General features: G+C 58.0%; 2 protein-coding genes across 2 annotated transcripts in view; one reads left to right on the forward strand and one right to left on the reverse strand.

Annotated features, from left to right (window-relative positions):
- TMCO4 (transmembrane and coiled-coil domains 4) overlaps positions 1-6572 on the forward strand; it is a 52918-nt gene extending 46346 nt beyond the window's left edge. Inside the window, exons 14-15 of the mRNA XM_016214682.2 lie at positions 2093-2210; positions 5485-6572. Of these exons, the coding sequence (XP_016070168.2) occupies positions 2093-2210; positions 5485-5892 (526 nt within the window). The 3' untranslated portion in view covers positions 5893-6572. The remainder of the gene's footprint in view (positions 1-2092; positions 2211-5484) is intronic.
- Positions 6573-8373: 1801 nt separating this feature from the next.
- HTR6 (5-hydroxytryptamine receptor 6) lies at positions 8374-17104 on the reverse strand. Its single transcript, XM_016214528.2, has 3 exons — positions 16385-17104; positions 9368-9526; positions 8374-9177 (listed from the first exon to the last, which is right to left on the reverse strand). Exons 1-3 carry the CDS (start codon positions 17102-17104, stop codon positions 8728-8730), a joined length of 1329 nt encoding a protein of 442 aa, XP_016070014.2. The 3' UTR covers positions 8374-8727.
- Positions 17105-18250: the final 1146 nt, after the last annotated feature.

Below are 18250 nucleotides of genomic sequence, written 5' to 3' on the forward strand. Positions count from 1 at the left end.
CTGAGTGCTCGCGTGTGGGCACTGTGCATACCACCTGCCACCTCGTGCACGCTTCTGCCCACCCGAGAGGAGGCTGAGGCTCGGGGGCCAAGCAGCTTGTTCAAGGTCACAAAGCTAGTAACTGACAGGGCGGGACTTGAACCTGGCCCCCTGTGGCCCACTCCAGCAGATGAAGCGTTTTGAATGCCAGTGAAGGCCCTGTGGTCTGCTCAGCTTACAGGATATGGAACATTCCTACACATGTTTCTGTTCTGTCCCTAAATGTGTGTGAGTGCAATTTACATTTTAAGTAGAGTGTTGTCATAATTAAGACAAATACTTTGGAAGGAATGATTCAGACTTTGCTTATTTGTAACTGTCAATATCAGAAATATCTACGGGCCACTCAAATACCCAGCATTTGATGCACATGAGTCTTATGATTAGTTCAGTAAAACTATTTGCATTAACCTCTCTCCATCTCCCCTTAGCCACCTGCTCTTAGAGACAGTGCTTTGGGGCCTCGATATTATCATTGGGATGTGCAAGCGTTACTCTCTGGAGATAGCTAAGGAATTTTCTAGACAAGAAAGCATGTAGGCCGTGGGGATTATGGTCAGCTGAGTGTTTAAGGACAGCCGTGGTGGCTCAGGAGAGGGGAGGCCAGAGAGGGGGAGCAAGGAGGAGGCCGTTGCGTTGGTCCACGGATTGTTGGGGTGCCTGATTTCAGGGCTGGAGCAGAAGGGCTGGGAGGGGTAGTAAGAATCGTCAAGACTCTGGTAAGTTGGCCGCAGGGGAAAGGGGTCCCTAAGATGTTGCTTTGCTGGTTTCTGCTTGAGGGACAGGGCAGTGATAGTGGAGAGAGTCTGGCTGATGAGCTGAGCTGGGGACACAGCAGGGCCTGCAGAATGCCCCTCAACTCTGGGCCCATCCTTCTAGGGGCTCCCTGGGTGATGACAACACAGGCCCCCATGTGGGCAGAGACCGCAGAGGGAGCCTGGAGAGCCCCCCACACCCTGGGCGCCAGACAGCGGAGGGGGGGCGGCAAGGGGAACACAGCAGGTCTCATAGGCAGGGCTGCCTCCTGTCAGCCATCTCCCCCTCCCTGCGGTGAGGGACCCCCCTTCTTTCAAACAAGCACACAAAACAAGCAACTCGAGTTGCCACGCAAACCAGAGTTGGCCCTGGTCGCAATAAAGACACCCAGCTGTGCTCCGTTGGACGTAAGTCCTGGACACGGAGGAAGGACAGAAGTGTTCATGTGCATGGGCGTGCGGAGTGCGAGGTCCAAGTGCATGGCTCATGGCTGGCCCAGCTTAATGCCAGGGCGAGTTCAGGGTTCGAGAAGGAAGGCTTGTCTGGTAGACATCAGACCATGTCCTCCGCAGACAGTGCTCACTGCGCCTGAAGACACAGGCAGCAGAGGGTCGGGGTTATTTTCTCTCGATGGTGTAGGGGGCGTGTTTGGGGTGGGGGTGCAGGGAATGAGGTTCACAGCACCCATGGTAGTGGAAGAGTGTTCCCAGGGCTGCGACCTGCCTGGGTGGCCATCCTCGCCTCCTCTGAGGGCAGGGAGACCTGCAGGCTGCATTAGCCTGACTCAGGCAGAGCTGCTCCCTTCTGCTGACAAACTGGGGACAAGACCCAGAGCTCCCCCCGCCGAGCATGGTGGCCCCCAGGTCCCCAATCGTCTTTCCTGCCAGGAGGACCCTGCTGCCTTTCGCTCTTTCCCAGGGTGCCCTGGACCAGCCTCCCCGGGAAACTGGGAACTCCTCTGAGCTGAGAGCAGCTCTCGCTCCACGTGCTGACCCGTGGCGAACATCCAGTTCTCTCATTCATTCATTCAGTGGATAGCCATCTACTGCATGCCAGGCGCTGTCCTCACTCTGGGGACCCGGCAGGGAACAAAGCAGACACCTCCGTGGGGCTCCCATGCCCCGGGGAGCACTCCCAGGGGTCCCCCGCTGCTCCCACTGGCACACCCCACGGGTGCAATCAGGGCCCTGGTCTCCCACAGAAGCACCAGTCCCACCAGACTCCCCTGGGCCGGCTGGGGCCCCTTCCTGTCCTGGGGCCCCTCCGAGGCTGATGTTCACCCCTTCTGTGCCCACAGGGGGGACTGGCTGCTGAGCTTCGTGTACCGCACGTCCTCGGTGCAGCTCCGCGTGGCCGGCCTGCAGCCCGTGGAGCTGCAGGACAGGAGGGTGGAGAACGTGGACCTGTCCTCTGTGGTGAGTAGCACTGCCCGGCCCTCCTAGGGCTCTGCGTTTGCCCTGAAGTGGGGGCACTTCATTAACCAGAGACACTAGCCCTGGCCCATTCCACCCCGGGGGAGGGAGAGCGTAGCACTCGCTTGGGAAGGGGTGTTAGAGTGAATTCCCGAGTCATGGGTGAGAGAGTGAATTCATGTAGCCCAGGAGTCGTAGGTCTGGGCCCTGAAACCCAGTCCGGAGCCTGAGCTGTCCACCGCCCTGTGGGAGTGAGGTGGCCTGGGCGACAAGACCAGTAAACCACAGGACTCAGAGCGATGCCTCCTGACTCGTGGCCGGGCGCCTCTGTCCTATTTAAGGGTCCCTGTACCCTGAAGGGGCAAGAGGAGACGTGACTTTGTGCCTCGCCACCCAAGAGGAGGAGCAGCCAAAAGTTCCTTTTAAATGGAAATTCCCTTTAAATGCCACAAGCCCTCACAAGATCCAATTTCTGCCCCAGGAAGCCACTGAATAGGATATATTGGGAAGCACAGCCTTCGGCACCAAGGCCTGGCCTGGAATCCCAGCTCGGCCACTGGTACACTGGTACACTGGCTGTGTGACCTTGGGCCAGTTACTGAACCTCCCTGTACCTGTTTCCTCATCTGTGAAATGGGGCAGATCACCTACCTTCCAGGGCAGCGCGTGTGAGATGCTTGGCGCATAGTAGGCCCTCACTTAATACTAGCTCCCTCCTCTCGCCTCTGCCACCGCCTTCAGTTCTGCCCTTTGGGCCAGCAGCTTCAGAGGCATCTCCCTCCTTGGCCTGCCTTCGTGGCAGCTTCCCAGCTCCTGCCTAATAATAGCTCTTTATCACATTAGGAGAACATCACAGAAAGCAGCGCTTTCCTCTTTGGGGTAATTAGAGTAATTGGCATCGCCTTGGTGCCGCCCTCCTGTTTTCCTTGAAAATTCTTGCTGGAGGAGAGGTTGCTGGCAAAAGAGTTTTATTACTGCTGTTGGGGGAAGCACCGGCTGCCTCATGCCCAGGACGGAGACCTGCAGTGGCCACCCATACCTCCCTCCCGCCCTGTCCCGCCTGCCTCCACCAGCCCCCCCCCCCTTCACCAGCATTAAAAAGGGAGGCAGTTCTTGTTTGTCATGCGGGTCCAGGTTTGTGCTGGCTGGAATTCAGATATGATGGCTGGAGCTTGGCAGCCACCTTAGGTTCCCAAATGGGTCAGCCTAGCAAACTCCACCCTCCCTTTCCAAGGAAACTAAAGTAAGGGAGCTTATATTTATGGAGCGCCTACTGTGTGCTAGGCACTGCCGTTTCTTTGTATTATTTCTTCCCACCAACACCATGAGGTGAGTATCACTAATTGGGCGATGTCTCCAAAGAACTATTTTGGGTCTATGATAGTAACTAGAACGTAATACTAAGAGGTAGAATATACTGAGTCCCTGCAAAGTTCCAGGCCCTTGAACTCTTGTAGCAGACATTCAAGGGAGGTGTTGTGATCCTCATTTGACAGGTGGGGAAGCTGGGGTTCTGGACAGTGTAAGGACTCAGCCAGTTACTGGTAAGAGACAGAGCCAAGGCTGGACCCCTTCTCAGATCCAAACTTAGGTTCTTTCTAGTGCCGTGCAGCTGCTCATGTCTACTGTTTGTGGAAGCAGCTGCCCCTCCTTGACCTCCACCCTGAACCCAGGGATCTGAAAAGACCCTTATATGTGTGTGTTGTCACTGAACACGATTCAAAAGCGTTGGGAAAGCCCAGCCAGGGTGGCTCTGCGGTTGAGCATCGACCTAGGATCCAGGAGATCGGGGTTCGATTCCCGGTCAGGGCACATGCCCGGGTTGCAGGCTCGATCCCCAGTCAAGGGCATGCAGGAGGCAGCTGATCAATGACTCCCATCACTGATGTTTCTCTCTCTCTCCCTCTCCCTTCCTCTCTCTGAAATCAATACAGATTTTTTATATTTTTTTTTTAAAGGAAAGAACGATGTAGGCAGGTTCTGGTTATGAAAAAATAACAACACTGTACCGGGAACTACCTTTTTGCATTTTTGAAAAATCTTTTGCATAGCCCAGTGTGGTTTGTGATTCAAATGGAAATGCAGATGCATTGTTTCCTAAGATTCCCCACACTTGCCTCCCCTGTGTCTTCCTGTCTTCTTTGTAAGCAAAAACCTTCCTCTTCAGCCTGAAAGGGAAGCTCTGTCTGGGGCTCACCTTTGACTCTGACGCAGGCCCCCTGGACTGGCTGGCAAAGCCCGAAGCTCAGCTGCTGGAAGCAGGGCTGAGCTCAGCAGCTTCTGCGTGCAGCATCTCATACACACCACGTGGCTTTGCTCTTCACATGCTGTGTGTCATTAAGCAAACCACCGCCCCTCTCTGGGTTCCACTCATCTGTAAAATGCGAATGATTTTTTAAATTTCCTCTTGCTGATTTTCTGTGAAGAGAACAGACCTGATTCAAAGTTCAGCTCTGACACTTTCTAGCTGTATGACTGGGGACAAGTCACTTTACTTCTCTGTGGCTCAATTTCTTCATCTATAATTAGCAGCCAACACCCATCGAGGAGTAAATCCAATAAGTTCATTTTCTGCAAATCCAGTAAGTTCATTTTCTGCAATGGATTAAGGACTTCATGTCTGAATTCCAGCCAGCAGGAAAGAGGAAATGGGGGGAAAGAGCACTCCTCCTTTTAAAGAGACCTCCAGGGAGCACCACATAACACCACCACTTCATCTCATTAGCCAGAGCTTGTCGCAGTGCTGCACTCAGCCTCAAGAGAGGAAGGTGCCAGCTATAAGTTGAAGTTCTTAGGACTAAGGGACAAGGGGAGAGTGAGTTGTAGACGGTACCTTGCAGTCTGTGCCATTGCTCTATTTTCAGGTTGAGGGCCTTACAGAAACCTCACAGCAACCCTCTGATGTAGCTACGCTTATTGTGCCCATTTTACAGCTGAGGCAAGTGGAGGTCAGAGGATAAAGGGGCTTGCCCAAGGCCCCAGAGTGGTGAGCAGCAGAGCCCTCCTGCTGGAACCTAAAGCTGCAGAGGAGTTGAGAACCTCCACTTGGACTATCAGGAGATTCCTTCCTGCCCCTGAGGCCCCAGATTTTGTAGACAAACTTCCTTCATCTTTACTTAATAAGTTCTAGAGCAGCCTTGAGCCTGGCGGCTTCCCACCCCACTCTGGATTTCAGAGCCATGGAGAGTTGGAGACAGGGCATTGGCGATTGAGGGAGAGGGTGAGGCCCAGGAGCTTAGCCCACCCACCATGGTCCTCACTCACTGTCCTCCTGCAGGTTAGCGGCCACTTGGACTATGCCAAGCAGATGGACGTCATCCTGAAGGCCGTGGGCATCCACACCAAGCCGGGCTGGGACGAAAAGGGGCTTTTGCTGGCCCCAGGCAGCCTGCCTCAGGAGGAGCCTCGCCAGACAGCAGCTGCCGCCTCATCAGACAAGACCACCGACCAGGATGGGCAAACCCAGGGTCCCGCCCCCAGAGACGCCTCCAAAGCGTCCACACCTGCTGACCCCAGCCACGCCCAGGTGCCAACGGGGCTGGGCCAGTCCGAAGGGGCCTCCCTTCCTGCTGCTGCCTGCCCTGCCGAGAACCGCCAGATCTGCAGCCATGGCCTGGGCCCCAACCCACTGGGCTGCCCCAGCTGTGCCAGCGAGACCCAGGGGCCCTGCCCAGGGCTGCACTGACCCCAACAGGACTCGAGTCATCTTCCCAGATCTCCACATGCGGGGCTCTTTTACGCCTTCCAGCAGGCTCCCCACAGGAGCTCTGAACAATTCCCACCAGTGCCTTTCCCAGATTGAAGGCTTTGCGGTCGAAAAGCAAGGAATTGAAAGGTAGGGGGTTGTAGGGAGACGACCCCCTGGGAAAGCAAGGCCAGAACCCTGCAGAGCCAACCAAGCACAGCCGAGAGCCCTGGGACTGCCAGCCGTGGGCCTCTGGTACTTTAGGGCACAGCCATGGGGTCTGGCTCTCCATCAGGAGGTCTGGGGGCTCTCTGGGGCCTGAGGCTCCCACCCACCGCTCTCCCCCGCCTCAGTCCAGCCCGGTGTCTGCCGGCTCCCCCATCCACTCCAGGGCTGCGCACCAGCCCACAGGCACCTCTGATGCACCTAGAGAGCAGGCGCCGGTAGGGAGCAGGCCGCTCACTCTGCTTGTGGGAGCTCTGATCAGACCTGCCATATACGGCCTCGTGGGCTGTGCACTGCACGGCGACAGGGGCATCAATCACATGGACGTGGTGTGGAGGGCGCCCCTCAAAATTGTGCTGCATGGTGGCCCTGGGAGTCATTGTAACAGCACAGCGAGGAAATGCTGAATCCTCAGGCGGTACGGGTGGGAGCTGGGCCTGGGAGCAGGAGTGGATTCCACAGGGCAAGGATTTCCTGGAGCGGGAGCAGAGGTGATGATGATTGTAAAAATAAAGGATGGCTAGCACCCCGTGAGTACTTACCACGTGCAGAGGGCTTATGTTGTCTCAACTGACCCCACAACAACCCCATGAGGTATCTACTGTTATCATTTTACACCTGCAGATACTGATGCCCAGAGAGGTCAGGTAACCTGCTCAAGGTCACACAGCTGGTCAGTCTCAAACTCATCAGTAGGCCTCCGGAGCCCAGCTCTTAGCCACTGTACCTGCACCTCCGAGAACCTTCCCCTCTGTTCCTCCCACTGTCCATGAATGACAGGGCCAGAGACAATCCCCCTACCCTTGTGCAGATGCAGAAATAAAGAGCCAAGCAGATAAAGTACTGACAGGCTCTGGAGCAGGCAGGGGGAGGAGGAACAGGAGGAATTAGAGTGATGGGGCTGAACTGGTCCTTAGAGGCGTGTGTATTTGTTCATTCATGTAACAAATATTTACAGAACTCTTGCTGCTATTCATCCAAACAGCTCATGTCATCCATGGGAAACTGAGGCCCCGAGAAGGTAAATGACTTTGCTGAGGTCCCGAAGCAAATTAGGGGCAGAGTCTGGGCCAGAACCCAGGACACCTGTGCCCAGGGTCTCTTCCCACATCACCAGCAGCTTCTCCAGCTGGAGTGACCCTCCCACCTCGCCAAAAGAATCCAGTCACTGCCGTCAGCTAGTATTTACTGAGAGTCCACTCAGCAGGCCTGGGGCAGAGGGGAAGCCCCAACAAGCACCATGGTCCCTCTCCAGCCAGCAGCCAGCAGCCAGGGCCAGAGTTGAGCCTAATCAGCACCAGGGAGAGCCCAGGCCATCAGCGGAGCACCCCTGGGAGTTTGGGTTGATGGAATTTGGTGCAGGTGTGGGGAGAAGAAAAGGAACCTACAGCAGGTAAAGTGTAGGAACTGAGTCCTCCCTCAAAAACACACACACAGGCCCCTGACCCAGGGTTCACCTGCCTGCCCGAGGCCCCCACCCACACCAGGGACAGCCCCTCTTCAACTCTACTGACCTCAATAGCCACCACTCCCGCTTCCCTCACTGGCCCAAGAAAGGCCAGAAGGAGGTAGGGCAAGGGGATGGCTCTGTCCCCATCAGCTGGTTCCCTTCTAGGTCCAAGGAAGCCCAGGGCAGAGGAACACCCATCCCAGATGGTGAGCGAGAAACCACCAGCCACGCCTTTGCCACAGGAGAACAGCGCGGTGGCCTGGGAGCTGGGATGGGGCCGAAGAGGAAGATGGGAAACCCAGTGGGAACCAGTGGCCCTTCCTGGCCCCCAGCAGAGGCCAGGGGCTGAACAGCCGGGAGTAGTAACAGTGGACACCACCGACTGGCCACCTGCCAGGTGCACGCGGTCCTGGTTCTCACCACACCCGACGAGGCCGGCAGCATTGCCCCATGTTGCACGTGGAGTGACAGGCGCAGGGAGGTTAAGTGGCCTGTGCCAGAGCTAGGAAGCAGTGAGCAGAGGTTCAAATGAGGCCTGCCTGCCTCCCGGGCTCAGGGCTTTTCTGAGGCCACATACATCTGAGGGGCTGACTGGTCCAAAAACTGTCCAGCAAGCCATCCTCAGGGCTGGAGATGAACTAAGCCAGCACAGAACACCTCAAACCATGCGCACGAGTCACTGGAGGCCCTGCTCGCACGCAGTCACACCCAGCAGGCCAGGGGTGGGGGCAGAGGTGTTCGTTTTCAAACAACTCCCAGGAGGTCATGAGGATCTGAGGGCGCATGAACCACTTAGAGGAGCAAGGGACTCGGCCCTGCACCAACCCATCCCTGCAATCTGACAATGTCAAAGGGCTTGTCTCCATCCTAATCTGAACCAAGAGGCCCTTTCCCCTTCCCAGAGCCCTCCAACCATTCTCTACACACAGCCACAAGCTACACCCGGCGATGCAGCACCTGGGGAAAATTATGAAGCCAGCTATTACCCCCAGGTGGAGGACCTGGAGTGGAGAGTGGGGGCTGATTCAGTGCGTCCCACTGGAGTTCAGAGGGCTCCCAAGAGACCAGCAGCCTCCTGGCCTCAGCTAAGAGCTGGCCCAAGGCCTCGGGGACTTGGTTCCTTCCAGTGCAGGTCCCCGCCGACCAACTACAAGCCCAGATCAGTTCGTGGGGGCACCGAGCGGATGCAGCCGCAGCTTGGGCTCCACAGGATCGATGTTGAAGAAGTTGACGGTGGCAGAAGTCCTGGCAGGCGGCAGGGGGTCCTGGGTAGCCTCTCCCGGCAGCAGCAGCTGGGCCGTGAGCTGGAGGCCTGAGCAGCCTCCTGAGCCTGAGTCAGGGTCCGAGTCCGAGTCCGGGGGCAGGGGCAGGGGCTGCACATGCTGCAGGCTCAGGCCTGGCCGGGCACCACTGTGGGAGGTTCGCATGGAGGGTGAGGCCACGCTGGCCCGGTGCTCCCGGGGGTAGTGGGGACACGGCAGCAGCCTGCCCAGGGCCCGCTTGAAGTCCCGCATGAAGAGCGGGTAGATGATGGGGTTCATGGTGCTGTTGCAGTAACCCAGCCACGTGAGGACATCAAAGAGGCCTGGGGACACGCAGTCGCACACGGCCTAGAGGGAGCGGGTGCGTCACGCCTGGTCCCAGGGCGGGAACACAAACCACCCCACACAGCAGGCCGGGACAGACACACACACACCGTGAGAGGTAGCCCGCTTCCTCCCTCTCCATGCCTGGGCTGGGGTGGGGCCTGGGGACCCCCCAGAAAGGCCTGGACTCACCTGCCCCTTGCAGTGGTATTACCTGGGCTATGTTGGTCACAAAGAAGGGCAGCCAGGTCACAAAGAACATGCCCAGCAAGATGCCCAGGGTCAGGCTGGCCTTCAACGCCTTTCTGCTGTGCTTGGTGGCCAGACGCCTGCTGTCAGCTGACTCCACCCCTGGGCGCGGGGTCCTGGGCACCTGTGGGAAGGAAGGCCACCTGAGTTAGCTGAGAAACAGCCCCTGTCAGACCCTGACCCCATCCACGGACTGAGCCTCAATCCTATACCAGCAATAAACTGAGTCCTAATCCTTGACTCAGCCCCAACTGTAGAGCTAAACTGCAGCCTTATCCTGAGCCCAGACCAAGCCATGACATGAGCAATAAACCGTCCCTGAGCACGGCCCCAGACTGATCCCTGAAGCCTACCATAGAGTGAGCCCTGATCCTGGCCCGGCACTTCACAAGGAACCCTGGGAAATGCAGTGAGACAGAGCAACTCTGCCCCAAACACAAACCTGTTCAGAAGGCCCACCCTCCACGCAAAGCACAACTCGACACGGGCCAACACACGACCGTGAGCCCCAGCACCGCCCAACTGAACAGTATTTGACAAGAGGCCTGCTGCTGTCCAGGGCTTGGCAATCTCTTTGTACATGGGTTTGGAGTAATGCTTTCTTGCACTGTTACTCTCATGCTCCACAGAATAAAGTGCTGTTTTGAACACATATGCACAGAGCAACTGTTTACAATGAAATCGATTATAAACTACTAAGGGTACATGCGACCCTGGCATTTTACAACTCAAGTGATGTGTGGACTGGTGGTGTCTCCGTTCCCCAGAATAGACCAAGAGCGGGAGTGTGGGGAGGGAGCGGGGAAAGGAGCTGCTCCACAGCAGCCATTGACGGGGAACCCAGCACCAGGAGGTTAGAATTTGACTTTGCAAACCAGGGACTCACAGTCCCAAAGCATGAAATGTCTCCCTGAACCGGATGATCTTTTAGCCCAGAAGTTCCCATAACTGTTTCAACCTCATGAGCCCACTGAGAATCTAATAAAATCTACACGACACCCCAGAAAACTGAAAGCTTATCCATTTTTACACACACACAAAAAGCATTCCCACACTCCAGGGGGTCCTGTGACCATCTTAAAGTCCGCCTATGAACCCCTACGGATCCACAAAGTCTTCCTCTAAACCACATGTTGTAAACTATTTGGATTTTCACACGTAAGACTTACACAAAGTGAGAACCCACGTATATCCACAATTTAAGTAAATATCAGTGTTCAAGGGGTGGGCACACTTCATTGAGCTATGCAAAGGGTGTGTGTGCTTCCTGGGCTTTGAAAGCCAGGAATTCCCCCCAACATTTCCTAAATTGCATGAGAGCCCAGCTTAGTCCATGAGGCAGTAATAGTTTGGGTACAGAGAAGAGTCAAAAGGAGGCAGGGAGGGAACCAGGTTCCCAGGCAACCTTCCCAGATGGAAAGGGGGCGGAAGAGATAAAGCCAAGATGTGTCAGCCCCGTAACATTAGCACGAAAGTCAAGCCCCGGGCCCAGGCCCCAGCTCCCAGTGCGGGACGCGCCTCTCGCAGCCTCCCTTCCTCTCCCTGGCCTCCGAGCAGCCAGGCTGTTCTTGTCCATGGTGCTGAAACGCCTGCTCCACAGTCTCTCCCTGTAGAATCAGGGGTCTAATTCGGAAAGGGCAGCGGACAGGAGGGGAGAGATGAAGCTCCCAGGAACTCCCACCCCTCAACGTGTTTGTCCAGGCGACGTCTGGTTATACGAGTATCAAGGGCAAATTCACAAAGAGCAGCCAAAGAGAGGCCCTCGGTCAGGCAGCACCGGGCAGAGGCAAGGGCCGGGCTTTTAAGACAAGTGATGGGGCTGCACATTGTGCCTCTACCACTCACTCACTCCGTGACCTTGAGAGTCTCCGTTTCCACGTCTGTAAAGTGGGAGAAACAATGCTCAGCTTACGGAGTCACGGTGAGGCTGTGGGTAGTAAATGCACACCCGTGGCAGCCCTGATGTGGGCTCAGTGGTTTGTGTGTGAGGTTGGAGAAATGTCAGCCCCCTCGGGAGTCTGGTCCTTCTGCCAGCAGCTATGGCTCCCCAAAGCAGCCCAGGCGTCAGGACAAATGCTCTGACTCACCACGCTGGGGGAGGGGGATCTGCTTTTCTCTTTCCTCTTCTCATGTTCTCTCCTGCAGAGTGTCTCCATATGGCCTTTGTGGCCCCACCGTGGTCAGCCTGGAGGAGAGGCTCCCGCTTCCCCAAAGAATCTCCTAAGATCTGCCCTGCCTTTGAATTGCTGCCATCAAAGGGGGCAGACAATAGGGGAGGAGGAGCCACTGTCTCCAGGAGGCCCCACTCACATGGTCACCTCTTCGGAGACCTGGTGACCTGGGGCAGGAGACAGGCAAGAGAGAACCTTGATCTTGTCGGAGCTTGGAAATGGGGAATTGAGGGAGATACCCTGGGGGCAATCATCACGGGAGAAAGCTCCAGAGATGGTGTTATAGATAATCGGAGATTATCTATGTTAACTTACCTCATACTAAGTTACAAAACAATACAACATGGTTTCACTTGTTTAAAAGAAAAATGCACAAGACCCTAAGCTTCTTTAGGCACATAAAGAAATACGTGAGCACACAGAAAAAGGACTGGAAAAACACTCTAAGTGAACCAGTGTCCCTGGGAGTAGAAGGTGATTGAATGGAAGTCTCGGGGGTCTTATACTTTATCTCTATATTTGAATTTTTATTTTAAAATGGAATTGTGCGCTCCCTTGTGTGATTTCAAACTTTTACGACCATCTAATCATAGTGTGAGGTTACAAGGCGGGCTTTGGAACCAGACCTCCTGAGCGACCTTCAGCGAGGCACTTCACCTCTCTGGGCCTCAGTTTTCTCATCTGCAAAATGGCAATCATAATAGCATGTACCTCATACGATTGCAGTAAGGATTAACTAAGGTAATATACAGCAAGTTATTTGAACAGAGCCTGGCACACAGTATGTACCACGTGTTAGCTATATTGCTGTTGTTATTAGTTTCCAGTTTAACTCTTTGATAATGGCAATGATGATGCTGGTGACAGGGATCCTGTTTTTCCCTAGGACGGCTCAAAAAGGGGTGAGCTCCCCAGAACCACTTTCTACCACAAGAGGGAAGGAGAACATTTGTTGAGCACCTACTACATGCCAAGTTTACATATATTATCTCATTGGCTCTTCAAACAACCTCAAGTGATGAATAGCATTTCCCCTGGGGTGGAGGGAGGTGAAGGTCTTGTCCAAAGTCATCTGGATGTGATGGGAAGGGGGCAGAATTGGAACCCATGACCAGCCAGCCACACAGGCTCTGGCACCCAGCCCTGGCTCCACCAGGTCGCCTCGAGCCCAGCAGCAGCCGAGCCTGCCATGCTCGACACTGCTCCTCCGTCAGTCTCTCCCCAGTTGGGCCCCCTCCTTCCCCTGTGAGATATTTCTGTGATCGCAGCCTCCCCCTCTGAGGAGGAGGGAGCAGAGATGGAAGGGAAAATGGATTGCTGAGACAGAATGATGCATAGTTGGCTGAGGGAGGGTGGGAAAGCCGGGCAGGGGGGAAAGGAGAAGAAATTGGTGGGAGAGAAATGGATAGAGGAAGACAGAGGGATGCAAAGGGAGGGAGAGAATGGGGTGAAATGGGACCAGCGGAGAAGTGGGGGAGAAAGACGAGGTACAGAGGGAGGCGATGGGGAAGGGGCCATGGGCCAGACACAGGAACCTGGCAGACACAGAGGGGCCGAGACAGCAGAGGCTGCCAGCAGGGCCTGCTGCTTGCTCCCCACCAGGCTGAGCTCCTTCATGGGTCCCTCTGGAACCTCCCAAGGATGAGCCCCATTCCCCCGGGGGAACATCTTCTGTCTCTCCCTCTCTCCAGCCCCCTCTCTCCCCCCTCCTCCCTCCCCCGTGCCCCCGGCAGCATCTCACTGACACTACTACCTCCCACGCCCACAGTCCCTGCCTCAGCCCTAAGCATGACCCCCTTTCTCACAGCCCCTGGGGCCGGGAAGACCTGGCTGAAACCAGTGAGCCACCGGTGGCTTTTAAACAGCCCGTTCACGTAAAGAGGCTGAAGTGGAGGGTGGGGGGAGAGGAAGCGCTCAACCCAGAGGTGCTGGGACTTTGGGGGCCTGTGCCCAACCCCCTTCCTTCTGTGGGAAGCTAGAGGCTGGACTGGGGAAGAGGGCCAAGGGCTAAATGGGGCTGAAAACAGGAGGAAAGGGGCCCGATGTGCCCCAAGTTCTGTTCATTCTCATCAGTTCCTTTAGGTCCGGGCATCGAGAGAGCCTCCACCCCCAGGCTGGATGCTGCTGGTCTCTCGCACAGGCCAGTGAGTGGGAGGAAAGGGGTCACGAGCCAGGAGGCCCGAAAAGAGACAGCATCCCAGAAGCAAATGCCCAAACTCAGGCAAGATGAGCTCACCAGGGAGTGAATGTGGAAAACGAGCGAGGCTGGAGGCCCAGAGATGTCGTGGCTGGTGGCTGCGAATCCAACAGAGGAGACTGGAAGGCACAGCAGTAAAGCAGGGGGACACGAGGTAGTGTCCCTGAGCAGTGTGTTATGAGAGCGTCATCGCCCAGAGGCAGCCCAGCGGTCACACTGAGACCTTGAACCTCCCTAACCAGCTGTGTGACCTTGAGCAACTCCCCTCCCTGCTCCCTGAACCTCAGTTTCCTATCTGTCAAACAGGGGTGGTGATAGCACCTTCCCCATTGGCCGTGCGGGGATTCGCTCAGCTCCATGCCTGGCACATAGTGAGCGCTCAAGAACTGTGGGGCTGCAGCTATCAGCACCTGGGGACTCCTGCCCAGGTTCTGAGGCCACAGGCTCAGGTGCAATCCTGGTACCAGCCAGTTAGCTTCATGAAAGAAAATCTGGCCCCTGCTGGAGCCAAGAATCCAGACCTCTCCCGCCCCAACCTCACCACGACCAGCCCACTTCTTCCGTCCTTGGTCACTAGCGCAGAGCCTCCCACAGTGTGGGGTGGGCTGGGACTTTACATGGTAAGCGGACACCCTGTAAAATAACCGAATCACAAAGTGGGAACACTAACCCTTTCCAGTCCCCGTCTAGCTCTCTGGTTACTCATGAGACAGTCTCGTGTGGATGCTACTTTGACTTAACATCCGTCTAACACTTAAAGGGGAAGCGGCCTCGGCTCAGCCACTCCGACCAGCCGAGCTGGACTCAGTGACGCTGCTGGTTCTGCATCCTCGTGGAAGCAGTGTTTGATCACCTCGTATTTATGGCAAAGATATTGATTTTCCATTTCTAGAGGAGACAAGTTTTCTTCCTAAACAAATTCATGGAAGTAAAGAGATAAATGAGGTGATTTAAAGACAATGCTAAGTACACGTGAATGAAGTGCTTGAAGAGTGTGGGGGAGGGGGGAGAGTAAGACAGATCCCAAGGTGATTCCTTTGGCCTGAAGTTTGGGACACGTTCCTTTACAAGAACCCAGAGAGAGAGTAGGGCTGGCCCATGGCAGGTCTTCCTACAGCTAAAGAACCAAGCCAGGGCCAGAGCTACCTGAGACTCCAGAATGTTCTCCAATGAGCACAGATAGGGGAGAGAGAGCAAGCCTGCAGCCAAGTCCTTCTGCCCGCCCTCCTGGTGATGGCCAGCTGGGCCTCATTGCTGGGATGGGACCGACAAGCTGCTCCAGGTGACTGCTGACAGGGGGATAGCCTTGCAGCCTCAGCCATTCCCTATTCACCCCGTGACCCACCAGGTACCGCCCCCTCATCCTGCAAGAGCCTTTTCCACCTGAGGCTACACCAAGATGAGCCTGGAGAGCACAGTCGGGGCCTCCCTCGGGGCCTGGGACCTAATTCTTTGGGGCTCAGGCCTGGTCAGTCTAAACCCCCATCCCTCGGGTGGACAACAGGACTTGGGCATCGTGTGGCCTGGGTGACAAAAGCAGGTACTCCACTTCTAGACACAGCAGGGCCTCAAGCTAAGAGCACCTACCCCATTCGCAAGTAATTAGGAAGCACCTACTGTGTGCGGCGGAGATCCAAACCAACCCAGACACACCTGGTCCTCATGAGCTTACATCCCAGTGAGGAAACAGAGAAGGAACAAAGTCAGCAAATAAACCAGGGGACCAGCCAGAGAGCAGCCGGGTGGGGGAGCCAGGTAGGCCTGCACGGGTCCGCAGGGCCTCCGGGAGAAGTACTCGGTGAGCTGAAAAAGTCAGGCAGGGGAAGATCTAGGGGAAACACGCCAGCCAGAGAGAACAGCAAGTGCAAAGACCCTGGCAGGGAAGGCAGGCTGGTGCCTTCAAGGAACCACCAGAAGAGCCACGTGGCTGGTGAGGGGCATAGGGGACGGGACAGGTGAAGTGGGAGAGGTTGGCTGGGTGGGATTCCGAGGCCAAGCCCTGACATGGGTTTTCTCTTTATCTTAACAGCAATGGGGAGCCACTGAAGGGTCTGAGGCAAGGAGATGACCTGAACATTTTTCTTAATTACTCTGACTCCTCTGCAGAAAACGGGTGGGAGTAGGTCTGGAGTGGAAGCAGGGGGAGCCAGCAGAAGACTGTCAAGAGCTCCCAGCTAAGAAGCGACGATGGCTTGGATTAGGAAGGTGGCACTGGAGATGGCACATGTTTAAAAGACAGCACCCACAGGTCCCGCGAATGAGTCCCAGGAGCGGAGGGAAACAAGTTATCCCTCCGTTTCTGCCTGTGGCGCCATGACGGTGCCATGTGCCATCAAAGGGAAGACCCCGGGAGGCGCAGGTGGGAGAGCTGGGACACCCCACTCTGCACCTGTCACCTCCCAGAAGCCTGCCTCGCGTCCTGATGAAGCTACCTTTGGACAGTCCGGCACTGAGTCTGGAGTTCAGAAGAATGGTGGGTGGGGGCTGGGAACGGCCGCTTGGAAGTTGCCAGCAAGCGTCTGTGTTAAGCGAGCGGTGGGTGCCCTGTAGGCACCCAACGGCTGCTCGCGGCTGTCAGCCCGCCAGCCCGGGTCTCCCTGCGCACCCCGGGTACCTGCAGCGTCTCCGAGGCCGGGCCCGCCGCCGCCGCGCCGCCGGAGAGGGAGGCCACCTGCAGGGCCTGCTTGCGCGCGGCCAGCAGGATCCTGCAGTAGGTGAAGCAGATGGCGCCCGAGGGCAGGAAGAAGGTGAGGCCCGACGCCACGAGGACGAAGGGCAGGCTGGCCAGCAGGCGGCACTGGTCCGGGGCGGGGGCCCGCGCGGCGCCCCGCTCGTGCCAGCCCAGCAGCAGCGGCAGGAAGGAGGCGAGCGCGGCGAGGGTCCAGGCGCCCAGGACGAGCGCCAGGGCGCGCGCGGGCGTCATGCGCAGCTTGTAGCGCAGCGGCGACAGGATGAGCAGGTAGCGGTCCAGGCTGATGAGGCAGAGGTTGAGGATGGAGGCGCTGCAGCACATCACGTCGAAGGCGGCCCAGAGCAGGCAGAGGCCGCGCGCCAGCACCCAGCGCCCGTACAGCGCGTTCAGCATGGCCGGCGGCATCACCACCAGCCCCACCATCAGGTCGGACGCGAAGAGCGACACCAGGAAGAAGTTGGACGTGTTGCGCAGCGCGGGCTGCGTGCAGATGAGCGCGATGAGCAGCGAGTTGGCCGACGCGGTCAACGCGATGACCACGCACAGCGCGGCCGCCACCCAGCCGCTGCCCCCGGGGTCCGACGCCAGCCCCGACCCCGCGTCCGGAGTGCTGTTGTGCGCGGGGCCGGGCTCCGGGACCATGGGGGCCGGGGAGGGGCGGCGAGGCGTGAGGCCCGAGGGGGGTCCTGGGGGTGGCGAGGGACCTGGCGCAGGGAGGCTGGAGGGGCGCCGTCGCCGAGCACAGACGCCCCCGGGGGGAGGGGACGAGGTGGGAAGAGAGGGAGGGGGCGACGGGCCAACCGGCAGGACCCGACGAGGAAGGGGAGGGGTTACGGGGGCGTCCTCGGGTGGGGGGATCAAACGGGTAGGAAGTTCGGGGAGGGCGCCCCGGTGCGGAGCAGAGCGCCTTGACGGGGGCGGGCGGCAAGTCAGGACGGCGGGGGCGCCAGAGGGCCCTTGGAGGTTAAATGGGTGGGAGCAGCGCCCCCTACAAGGGGCGGTAAGATCAGGGCAAGGGCGCCTGCCCGGGGCAAGGAGCCGGGGAGGCGGGGGCAGAGGGCAGATGGGCGCTCCCAGGCCGGGGCCAGCTCCCCCGAGGCAGGCGGGCGTTTGGGGGCTTTCGGTCCGGAGCCGTAGCGCTTGGGGTCGCAGGGTGGGGGCCCACGGGCCAGGGCAAAGCCCCCCGTGGGGAAGGAGGGGCGTTGGTGTGCTGGGCCGGCTGGCTGCGGGCAGCGGCGGCAGCGGCCGCGCCTCCGTCCCCTCCCCACCCGGCAGCGGGGTCACGGGCCCCGCCGCTGCCCGCGCTCGGTACCTGGGGCGCTCCGCGCTGCTCCGCCGCCGGCGACTGCGGCAGGCGCCGGGGGCCGCGAGGGGACGAAGCGGCCGCCCGCCGGCAGGCGCCCAGGGAGCCCGGAGGCGCGGCGAGCGGCCGGCGAGCGCGGAGGAGCCCGCGGTGCTACCGGGCGCGCGTGGTCCCCGCGCCCGGGAGGCTGCGCCCCTCCTGGCGGTGGGCGGGGAGAGCCGAGCCCCCACCTCGCAGGCGGGCGGGGTCCCTGGTACCCCAGGCCTTTGGAGAGACGATCCGAGTGCCCCAGCTGCAGCAGGTCGCCTCCCCAGCCGTGGCAGCCTCACAGCCCCGCATACCCCTCCCCAACCCACACGTGGCGGCGGCGCAGGAGGAACTCAGAGGAGGCGGCTGTGGCCCGCCTTTACCAAGGACTGCCCCCCAGTGCGGGCCTGCCCCCCATGCGGGTCTGCCCGCCCGCAGCCCGGCCACCGCACTGTCAG

Source organism: Miniopterus natalensis, chromosome 9 (genome assembly GCF_054644295.1).
Source record: "Miniopterus natalensis isolate mMinNat1 chromosome 9, mMinNat1.hap1, whole genome shotgun sequence".
In the NCBI taxonomy this organism is placed as follows: Eukaryota; Metazoa; Chordata; class Mammalia; order Chiroptera; family Miniopteridae; genus Miniopterus; species Miniopterus natalensis.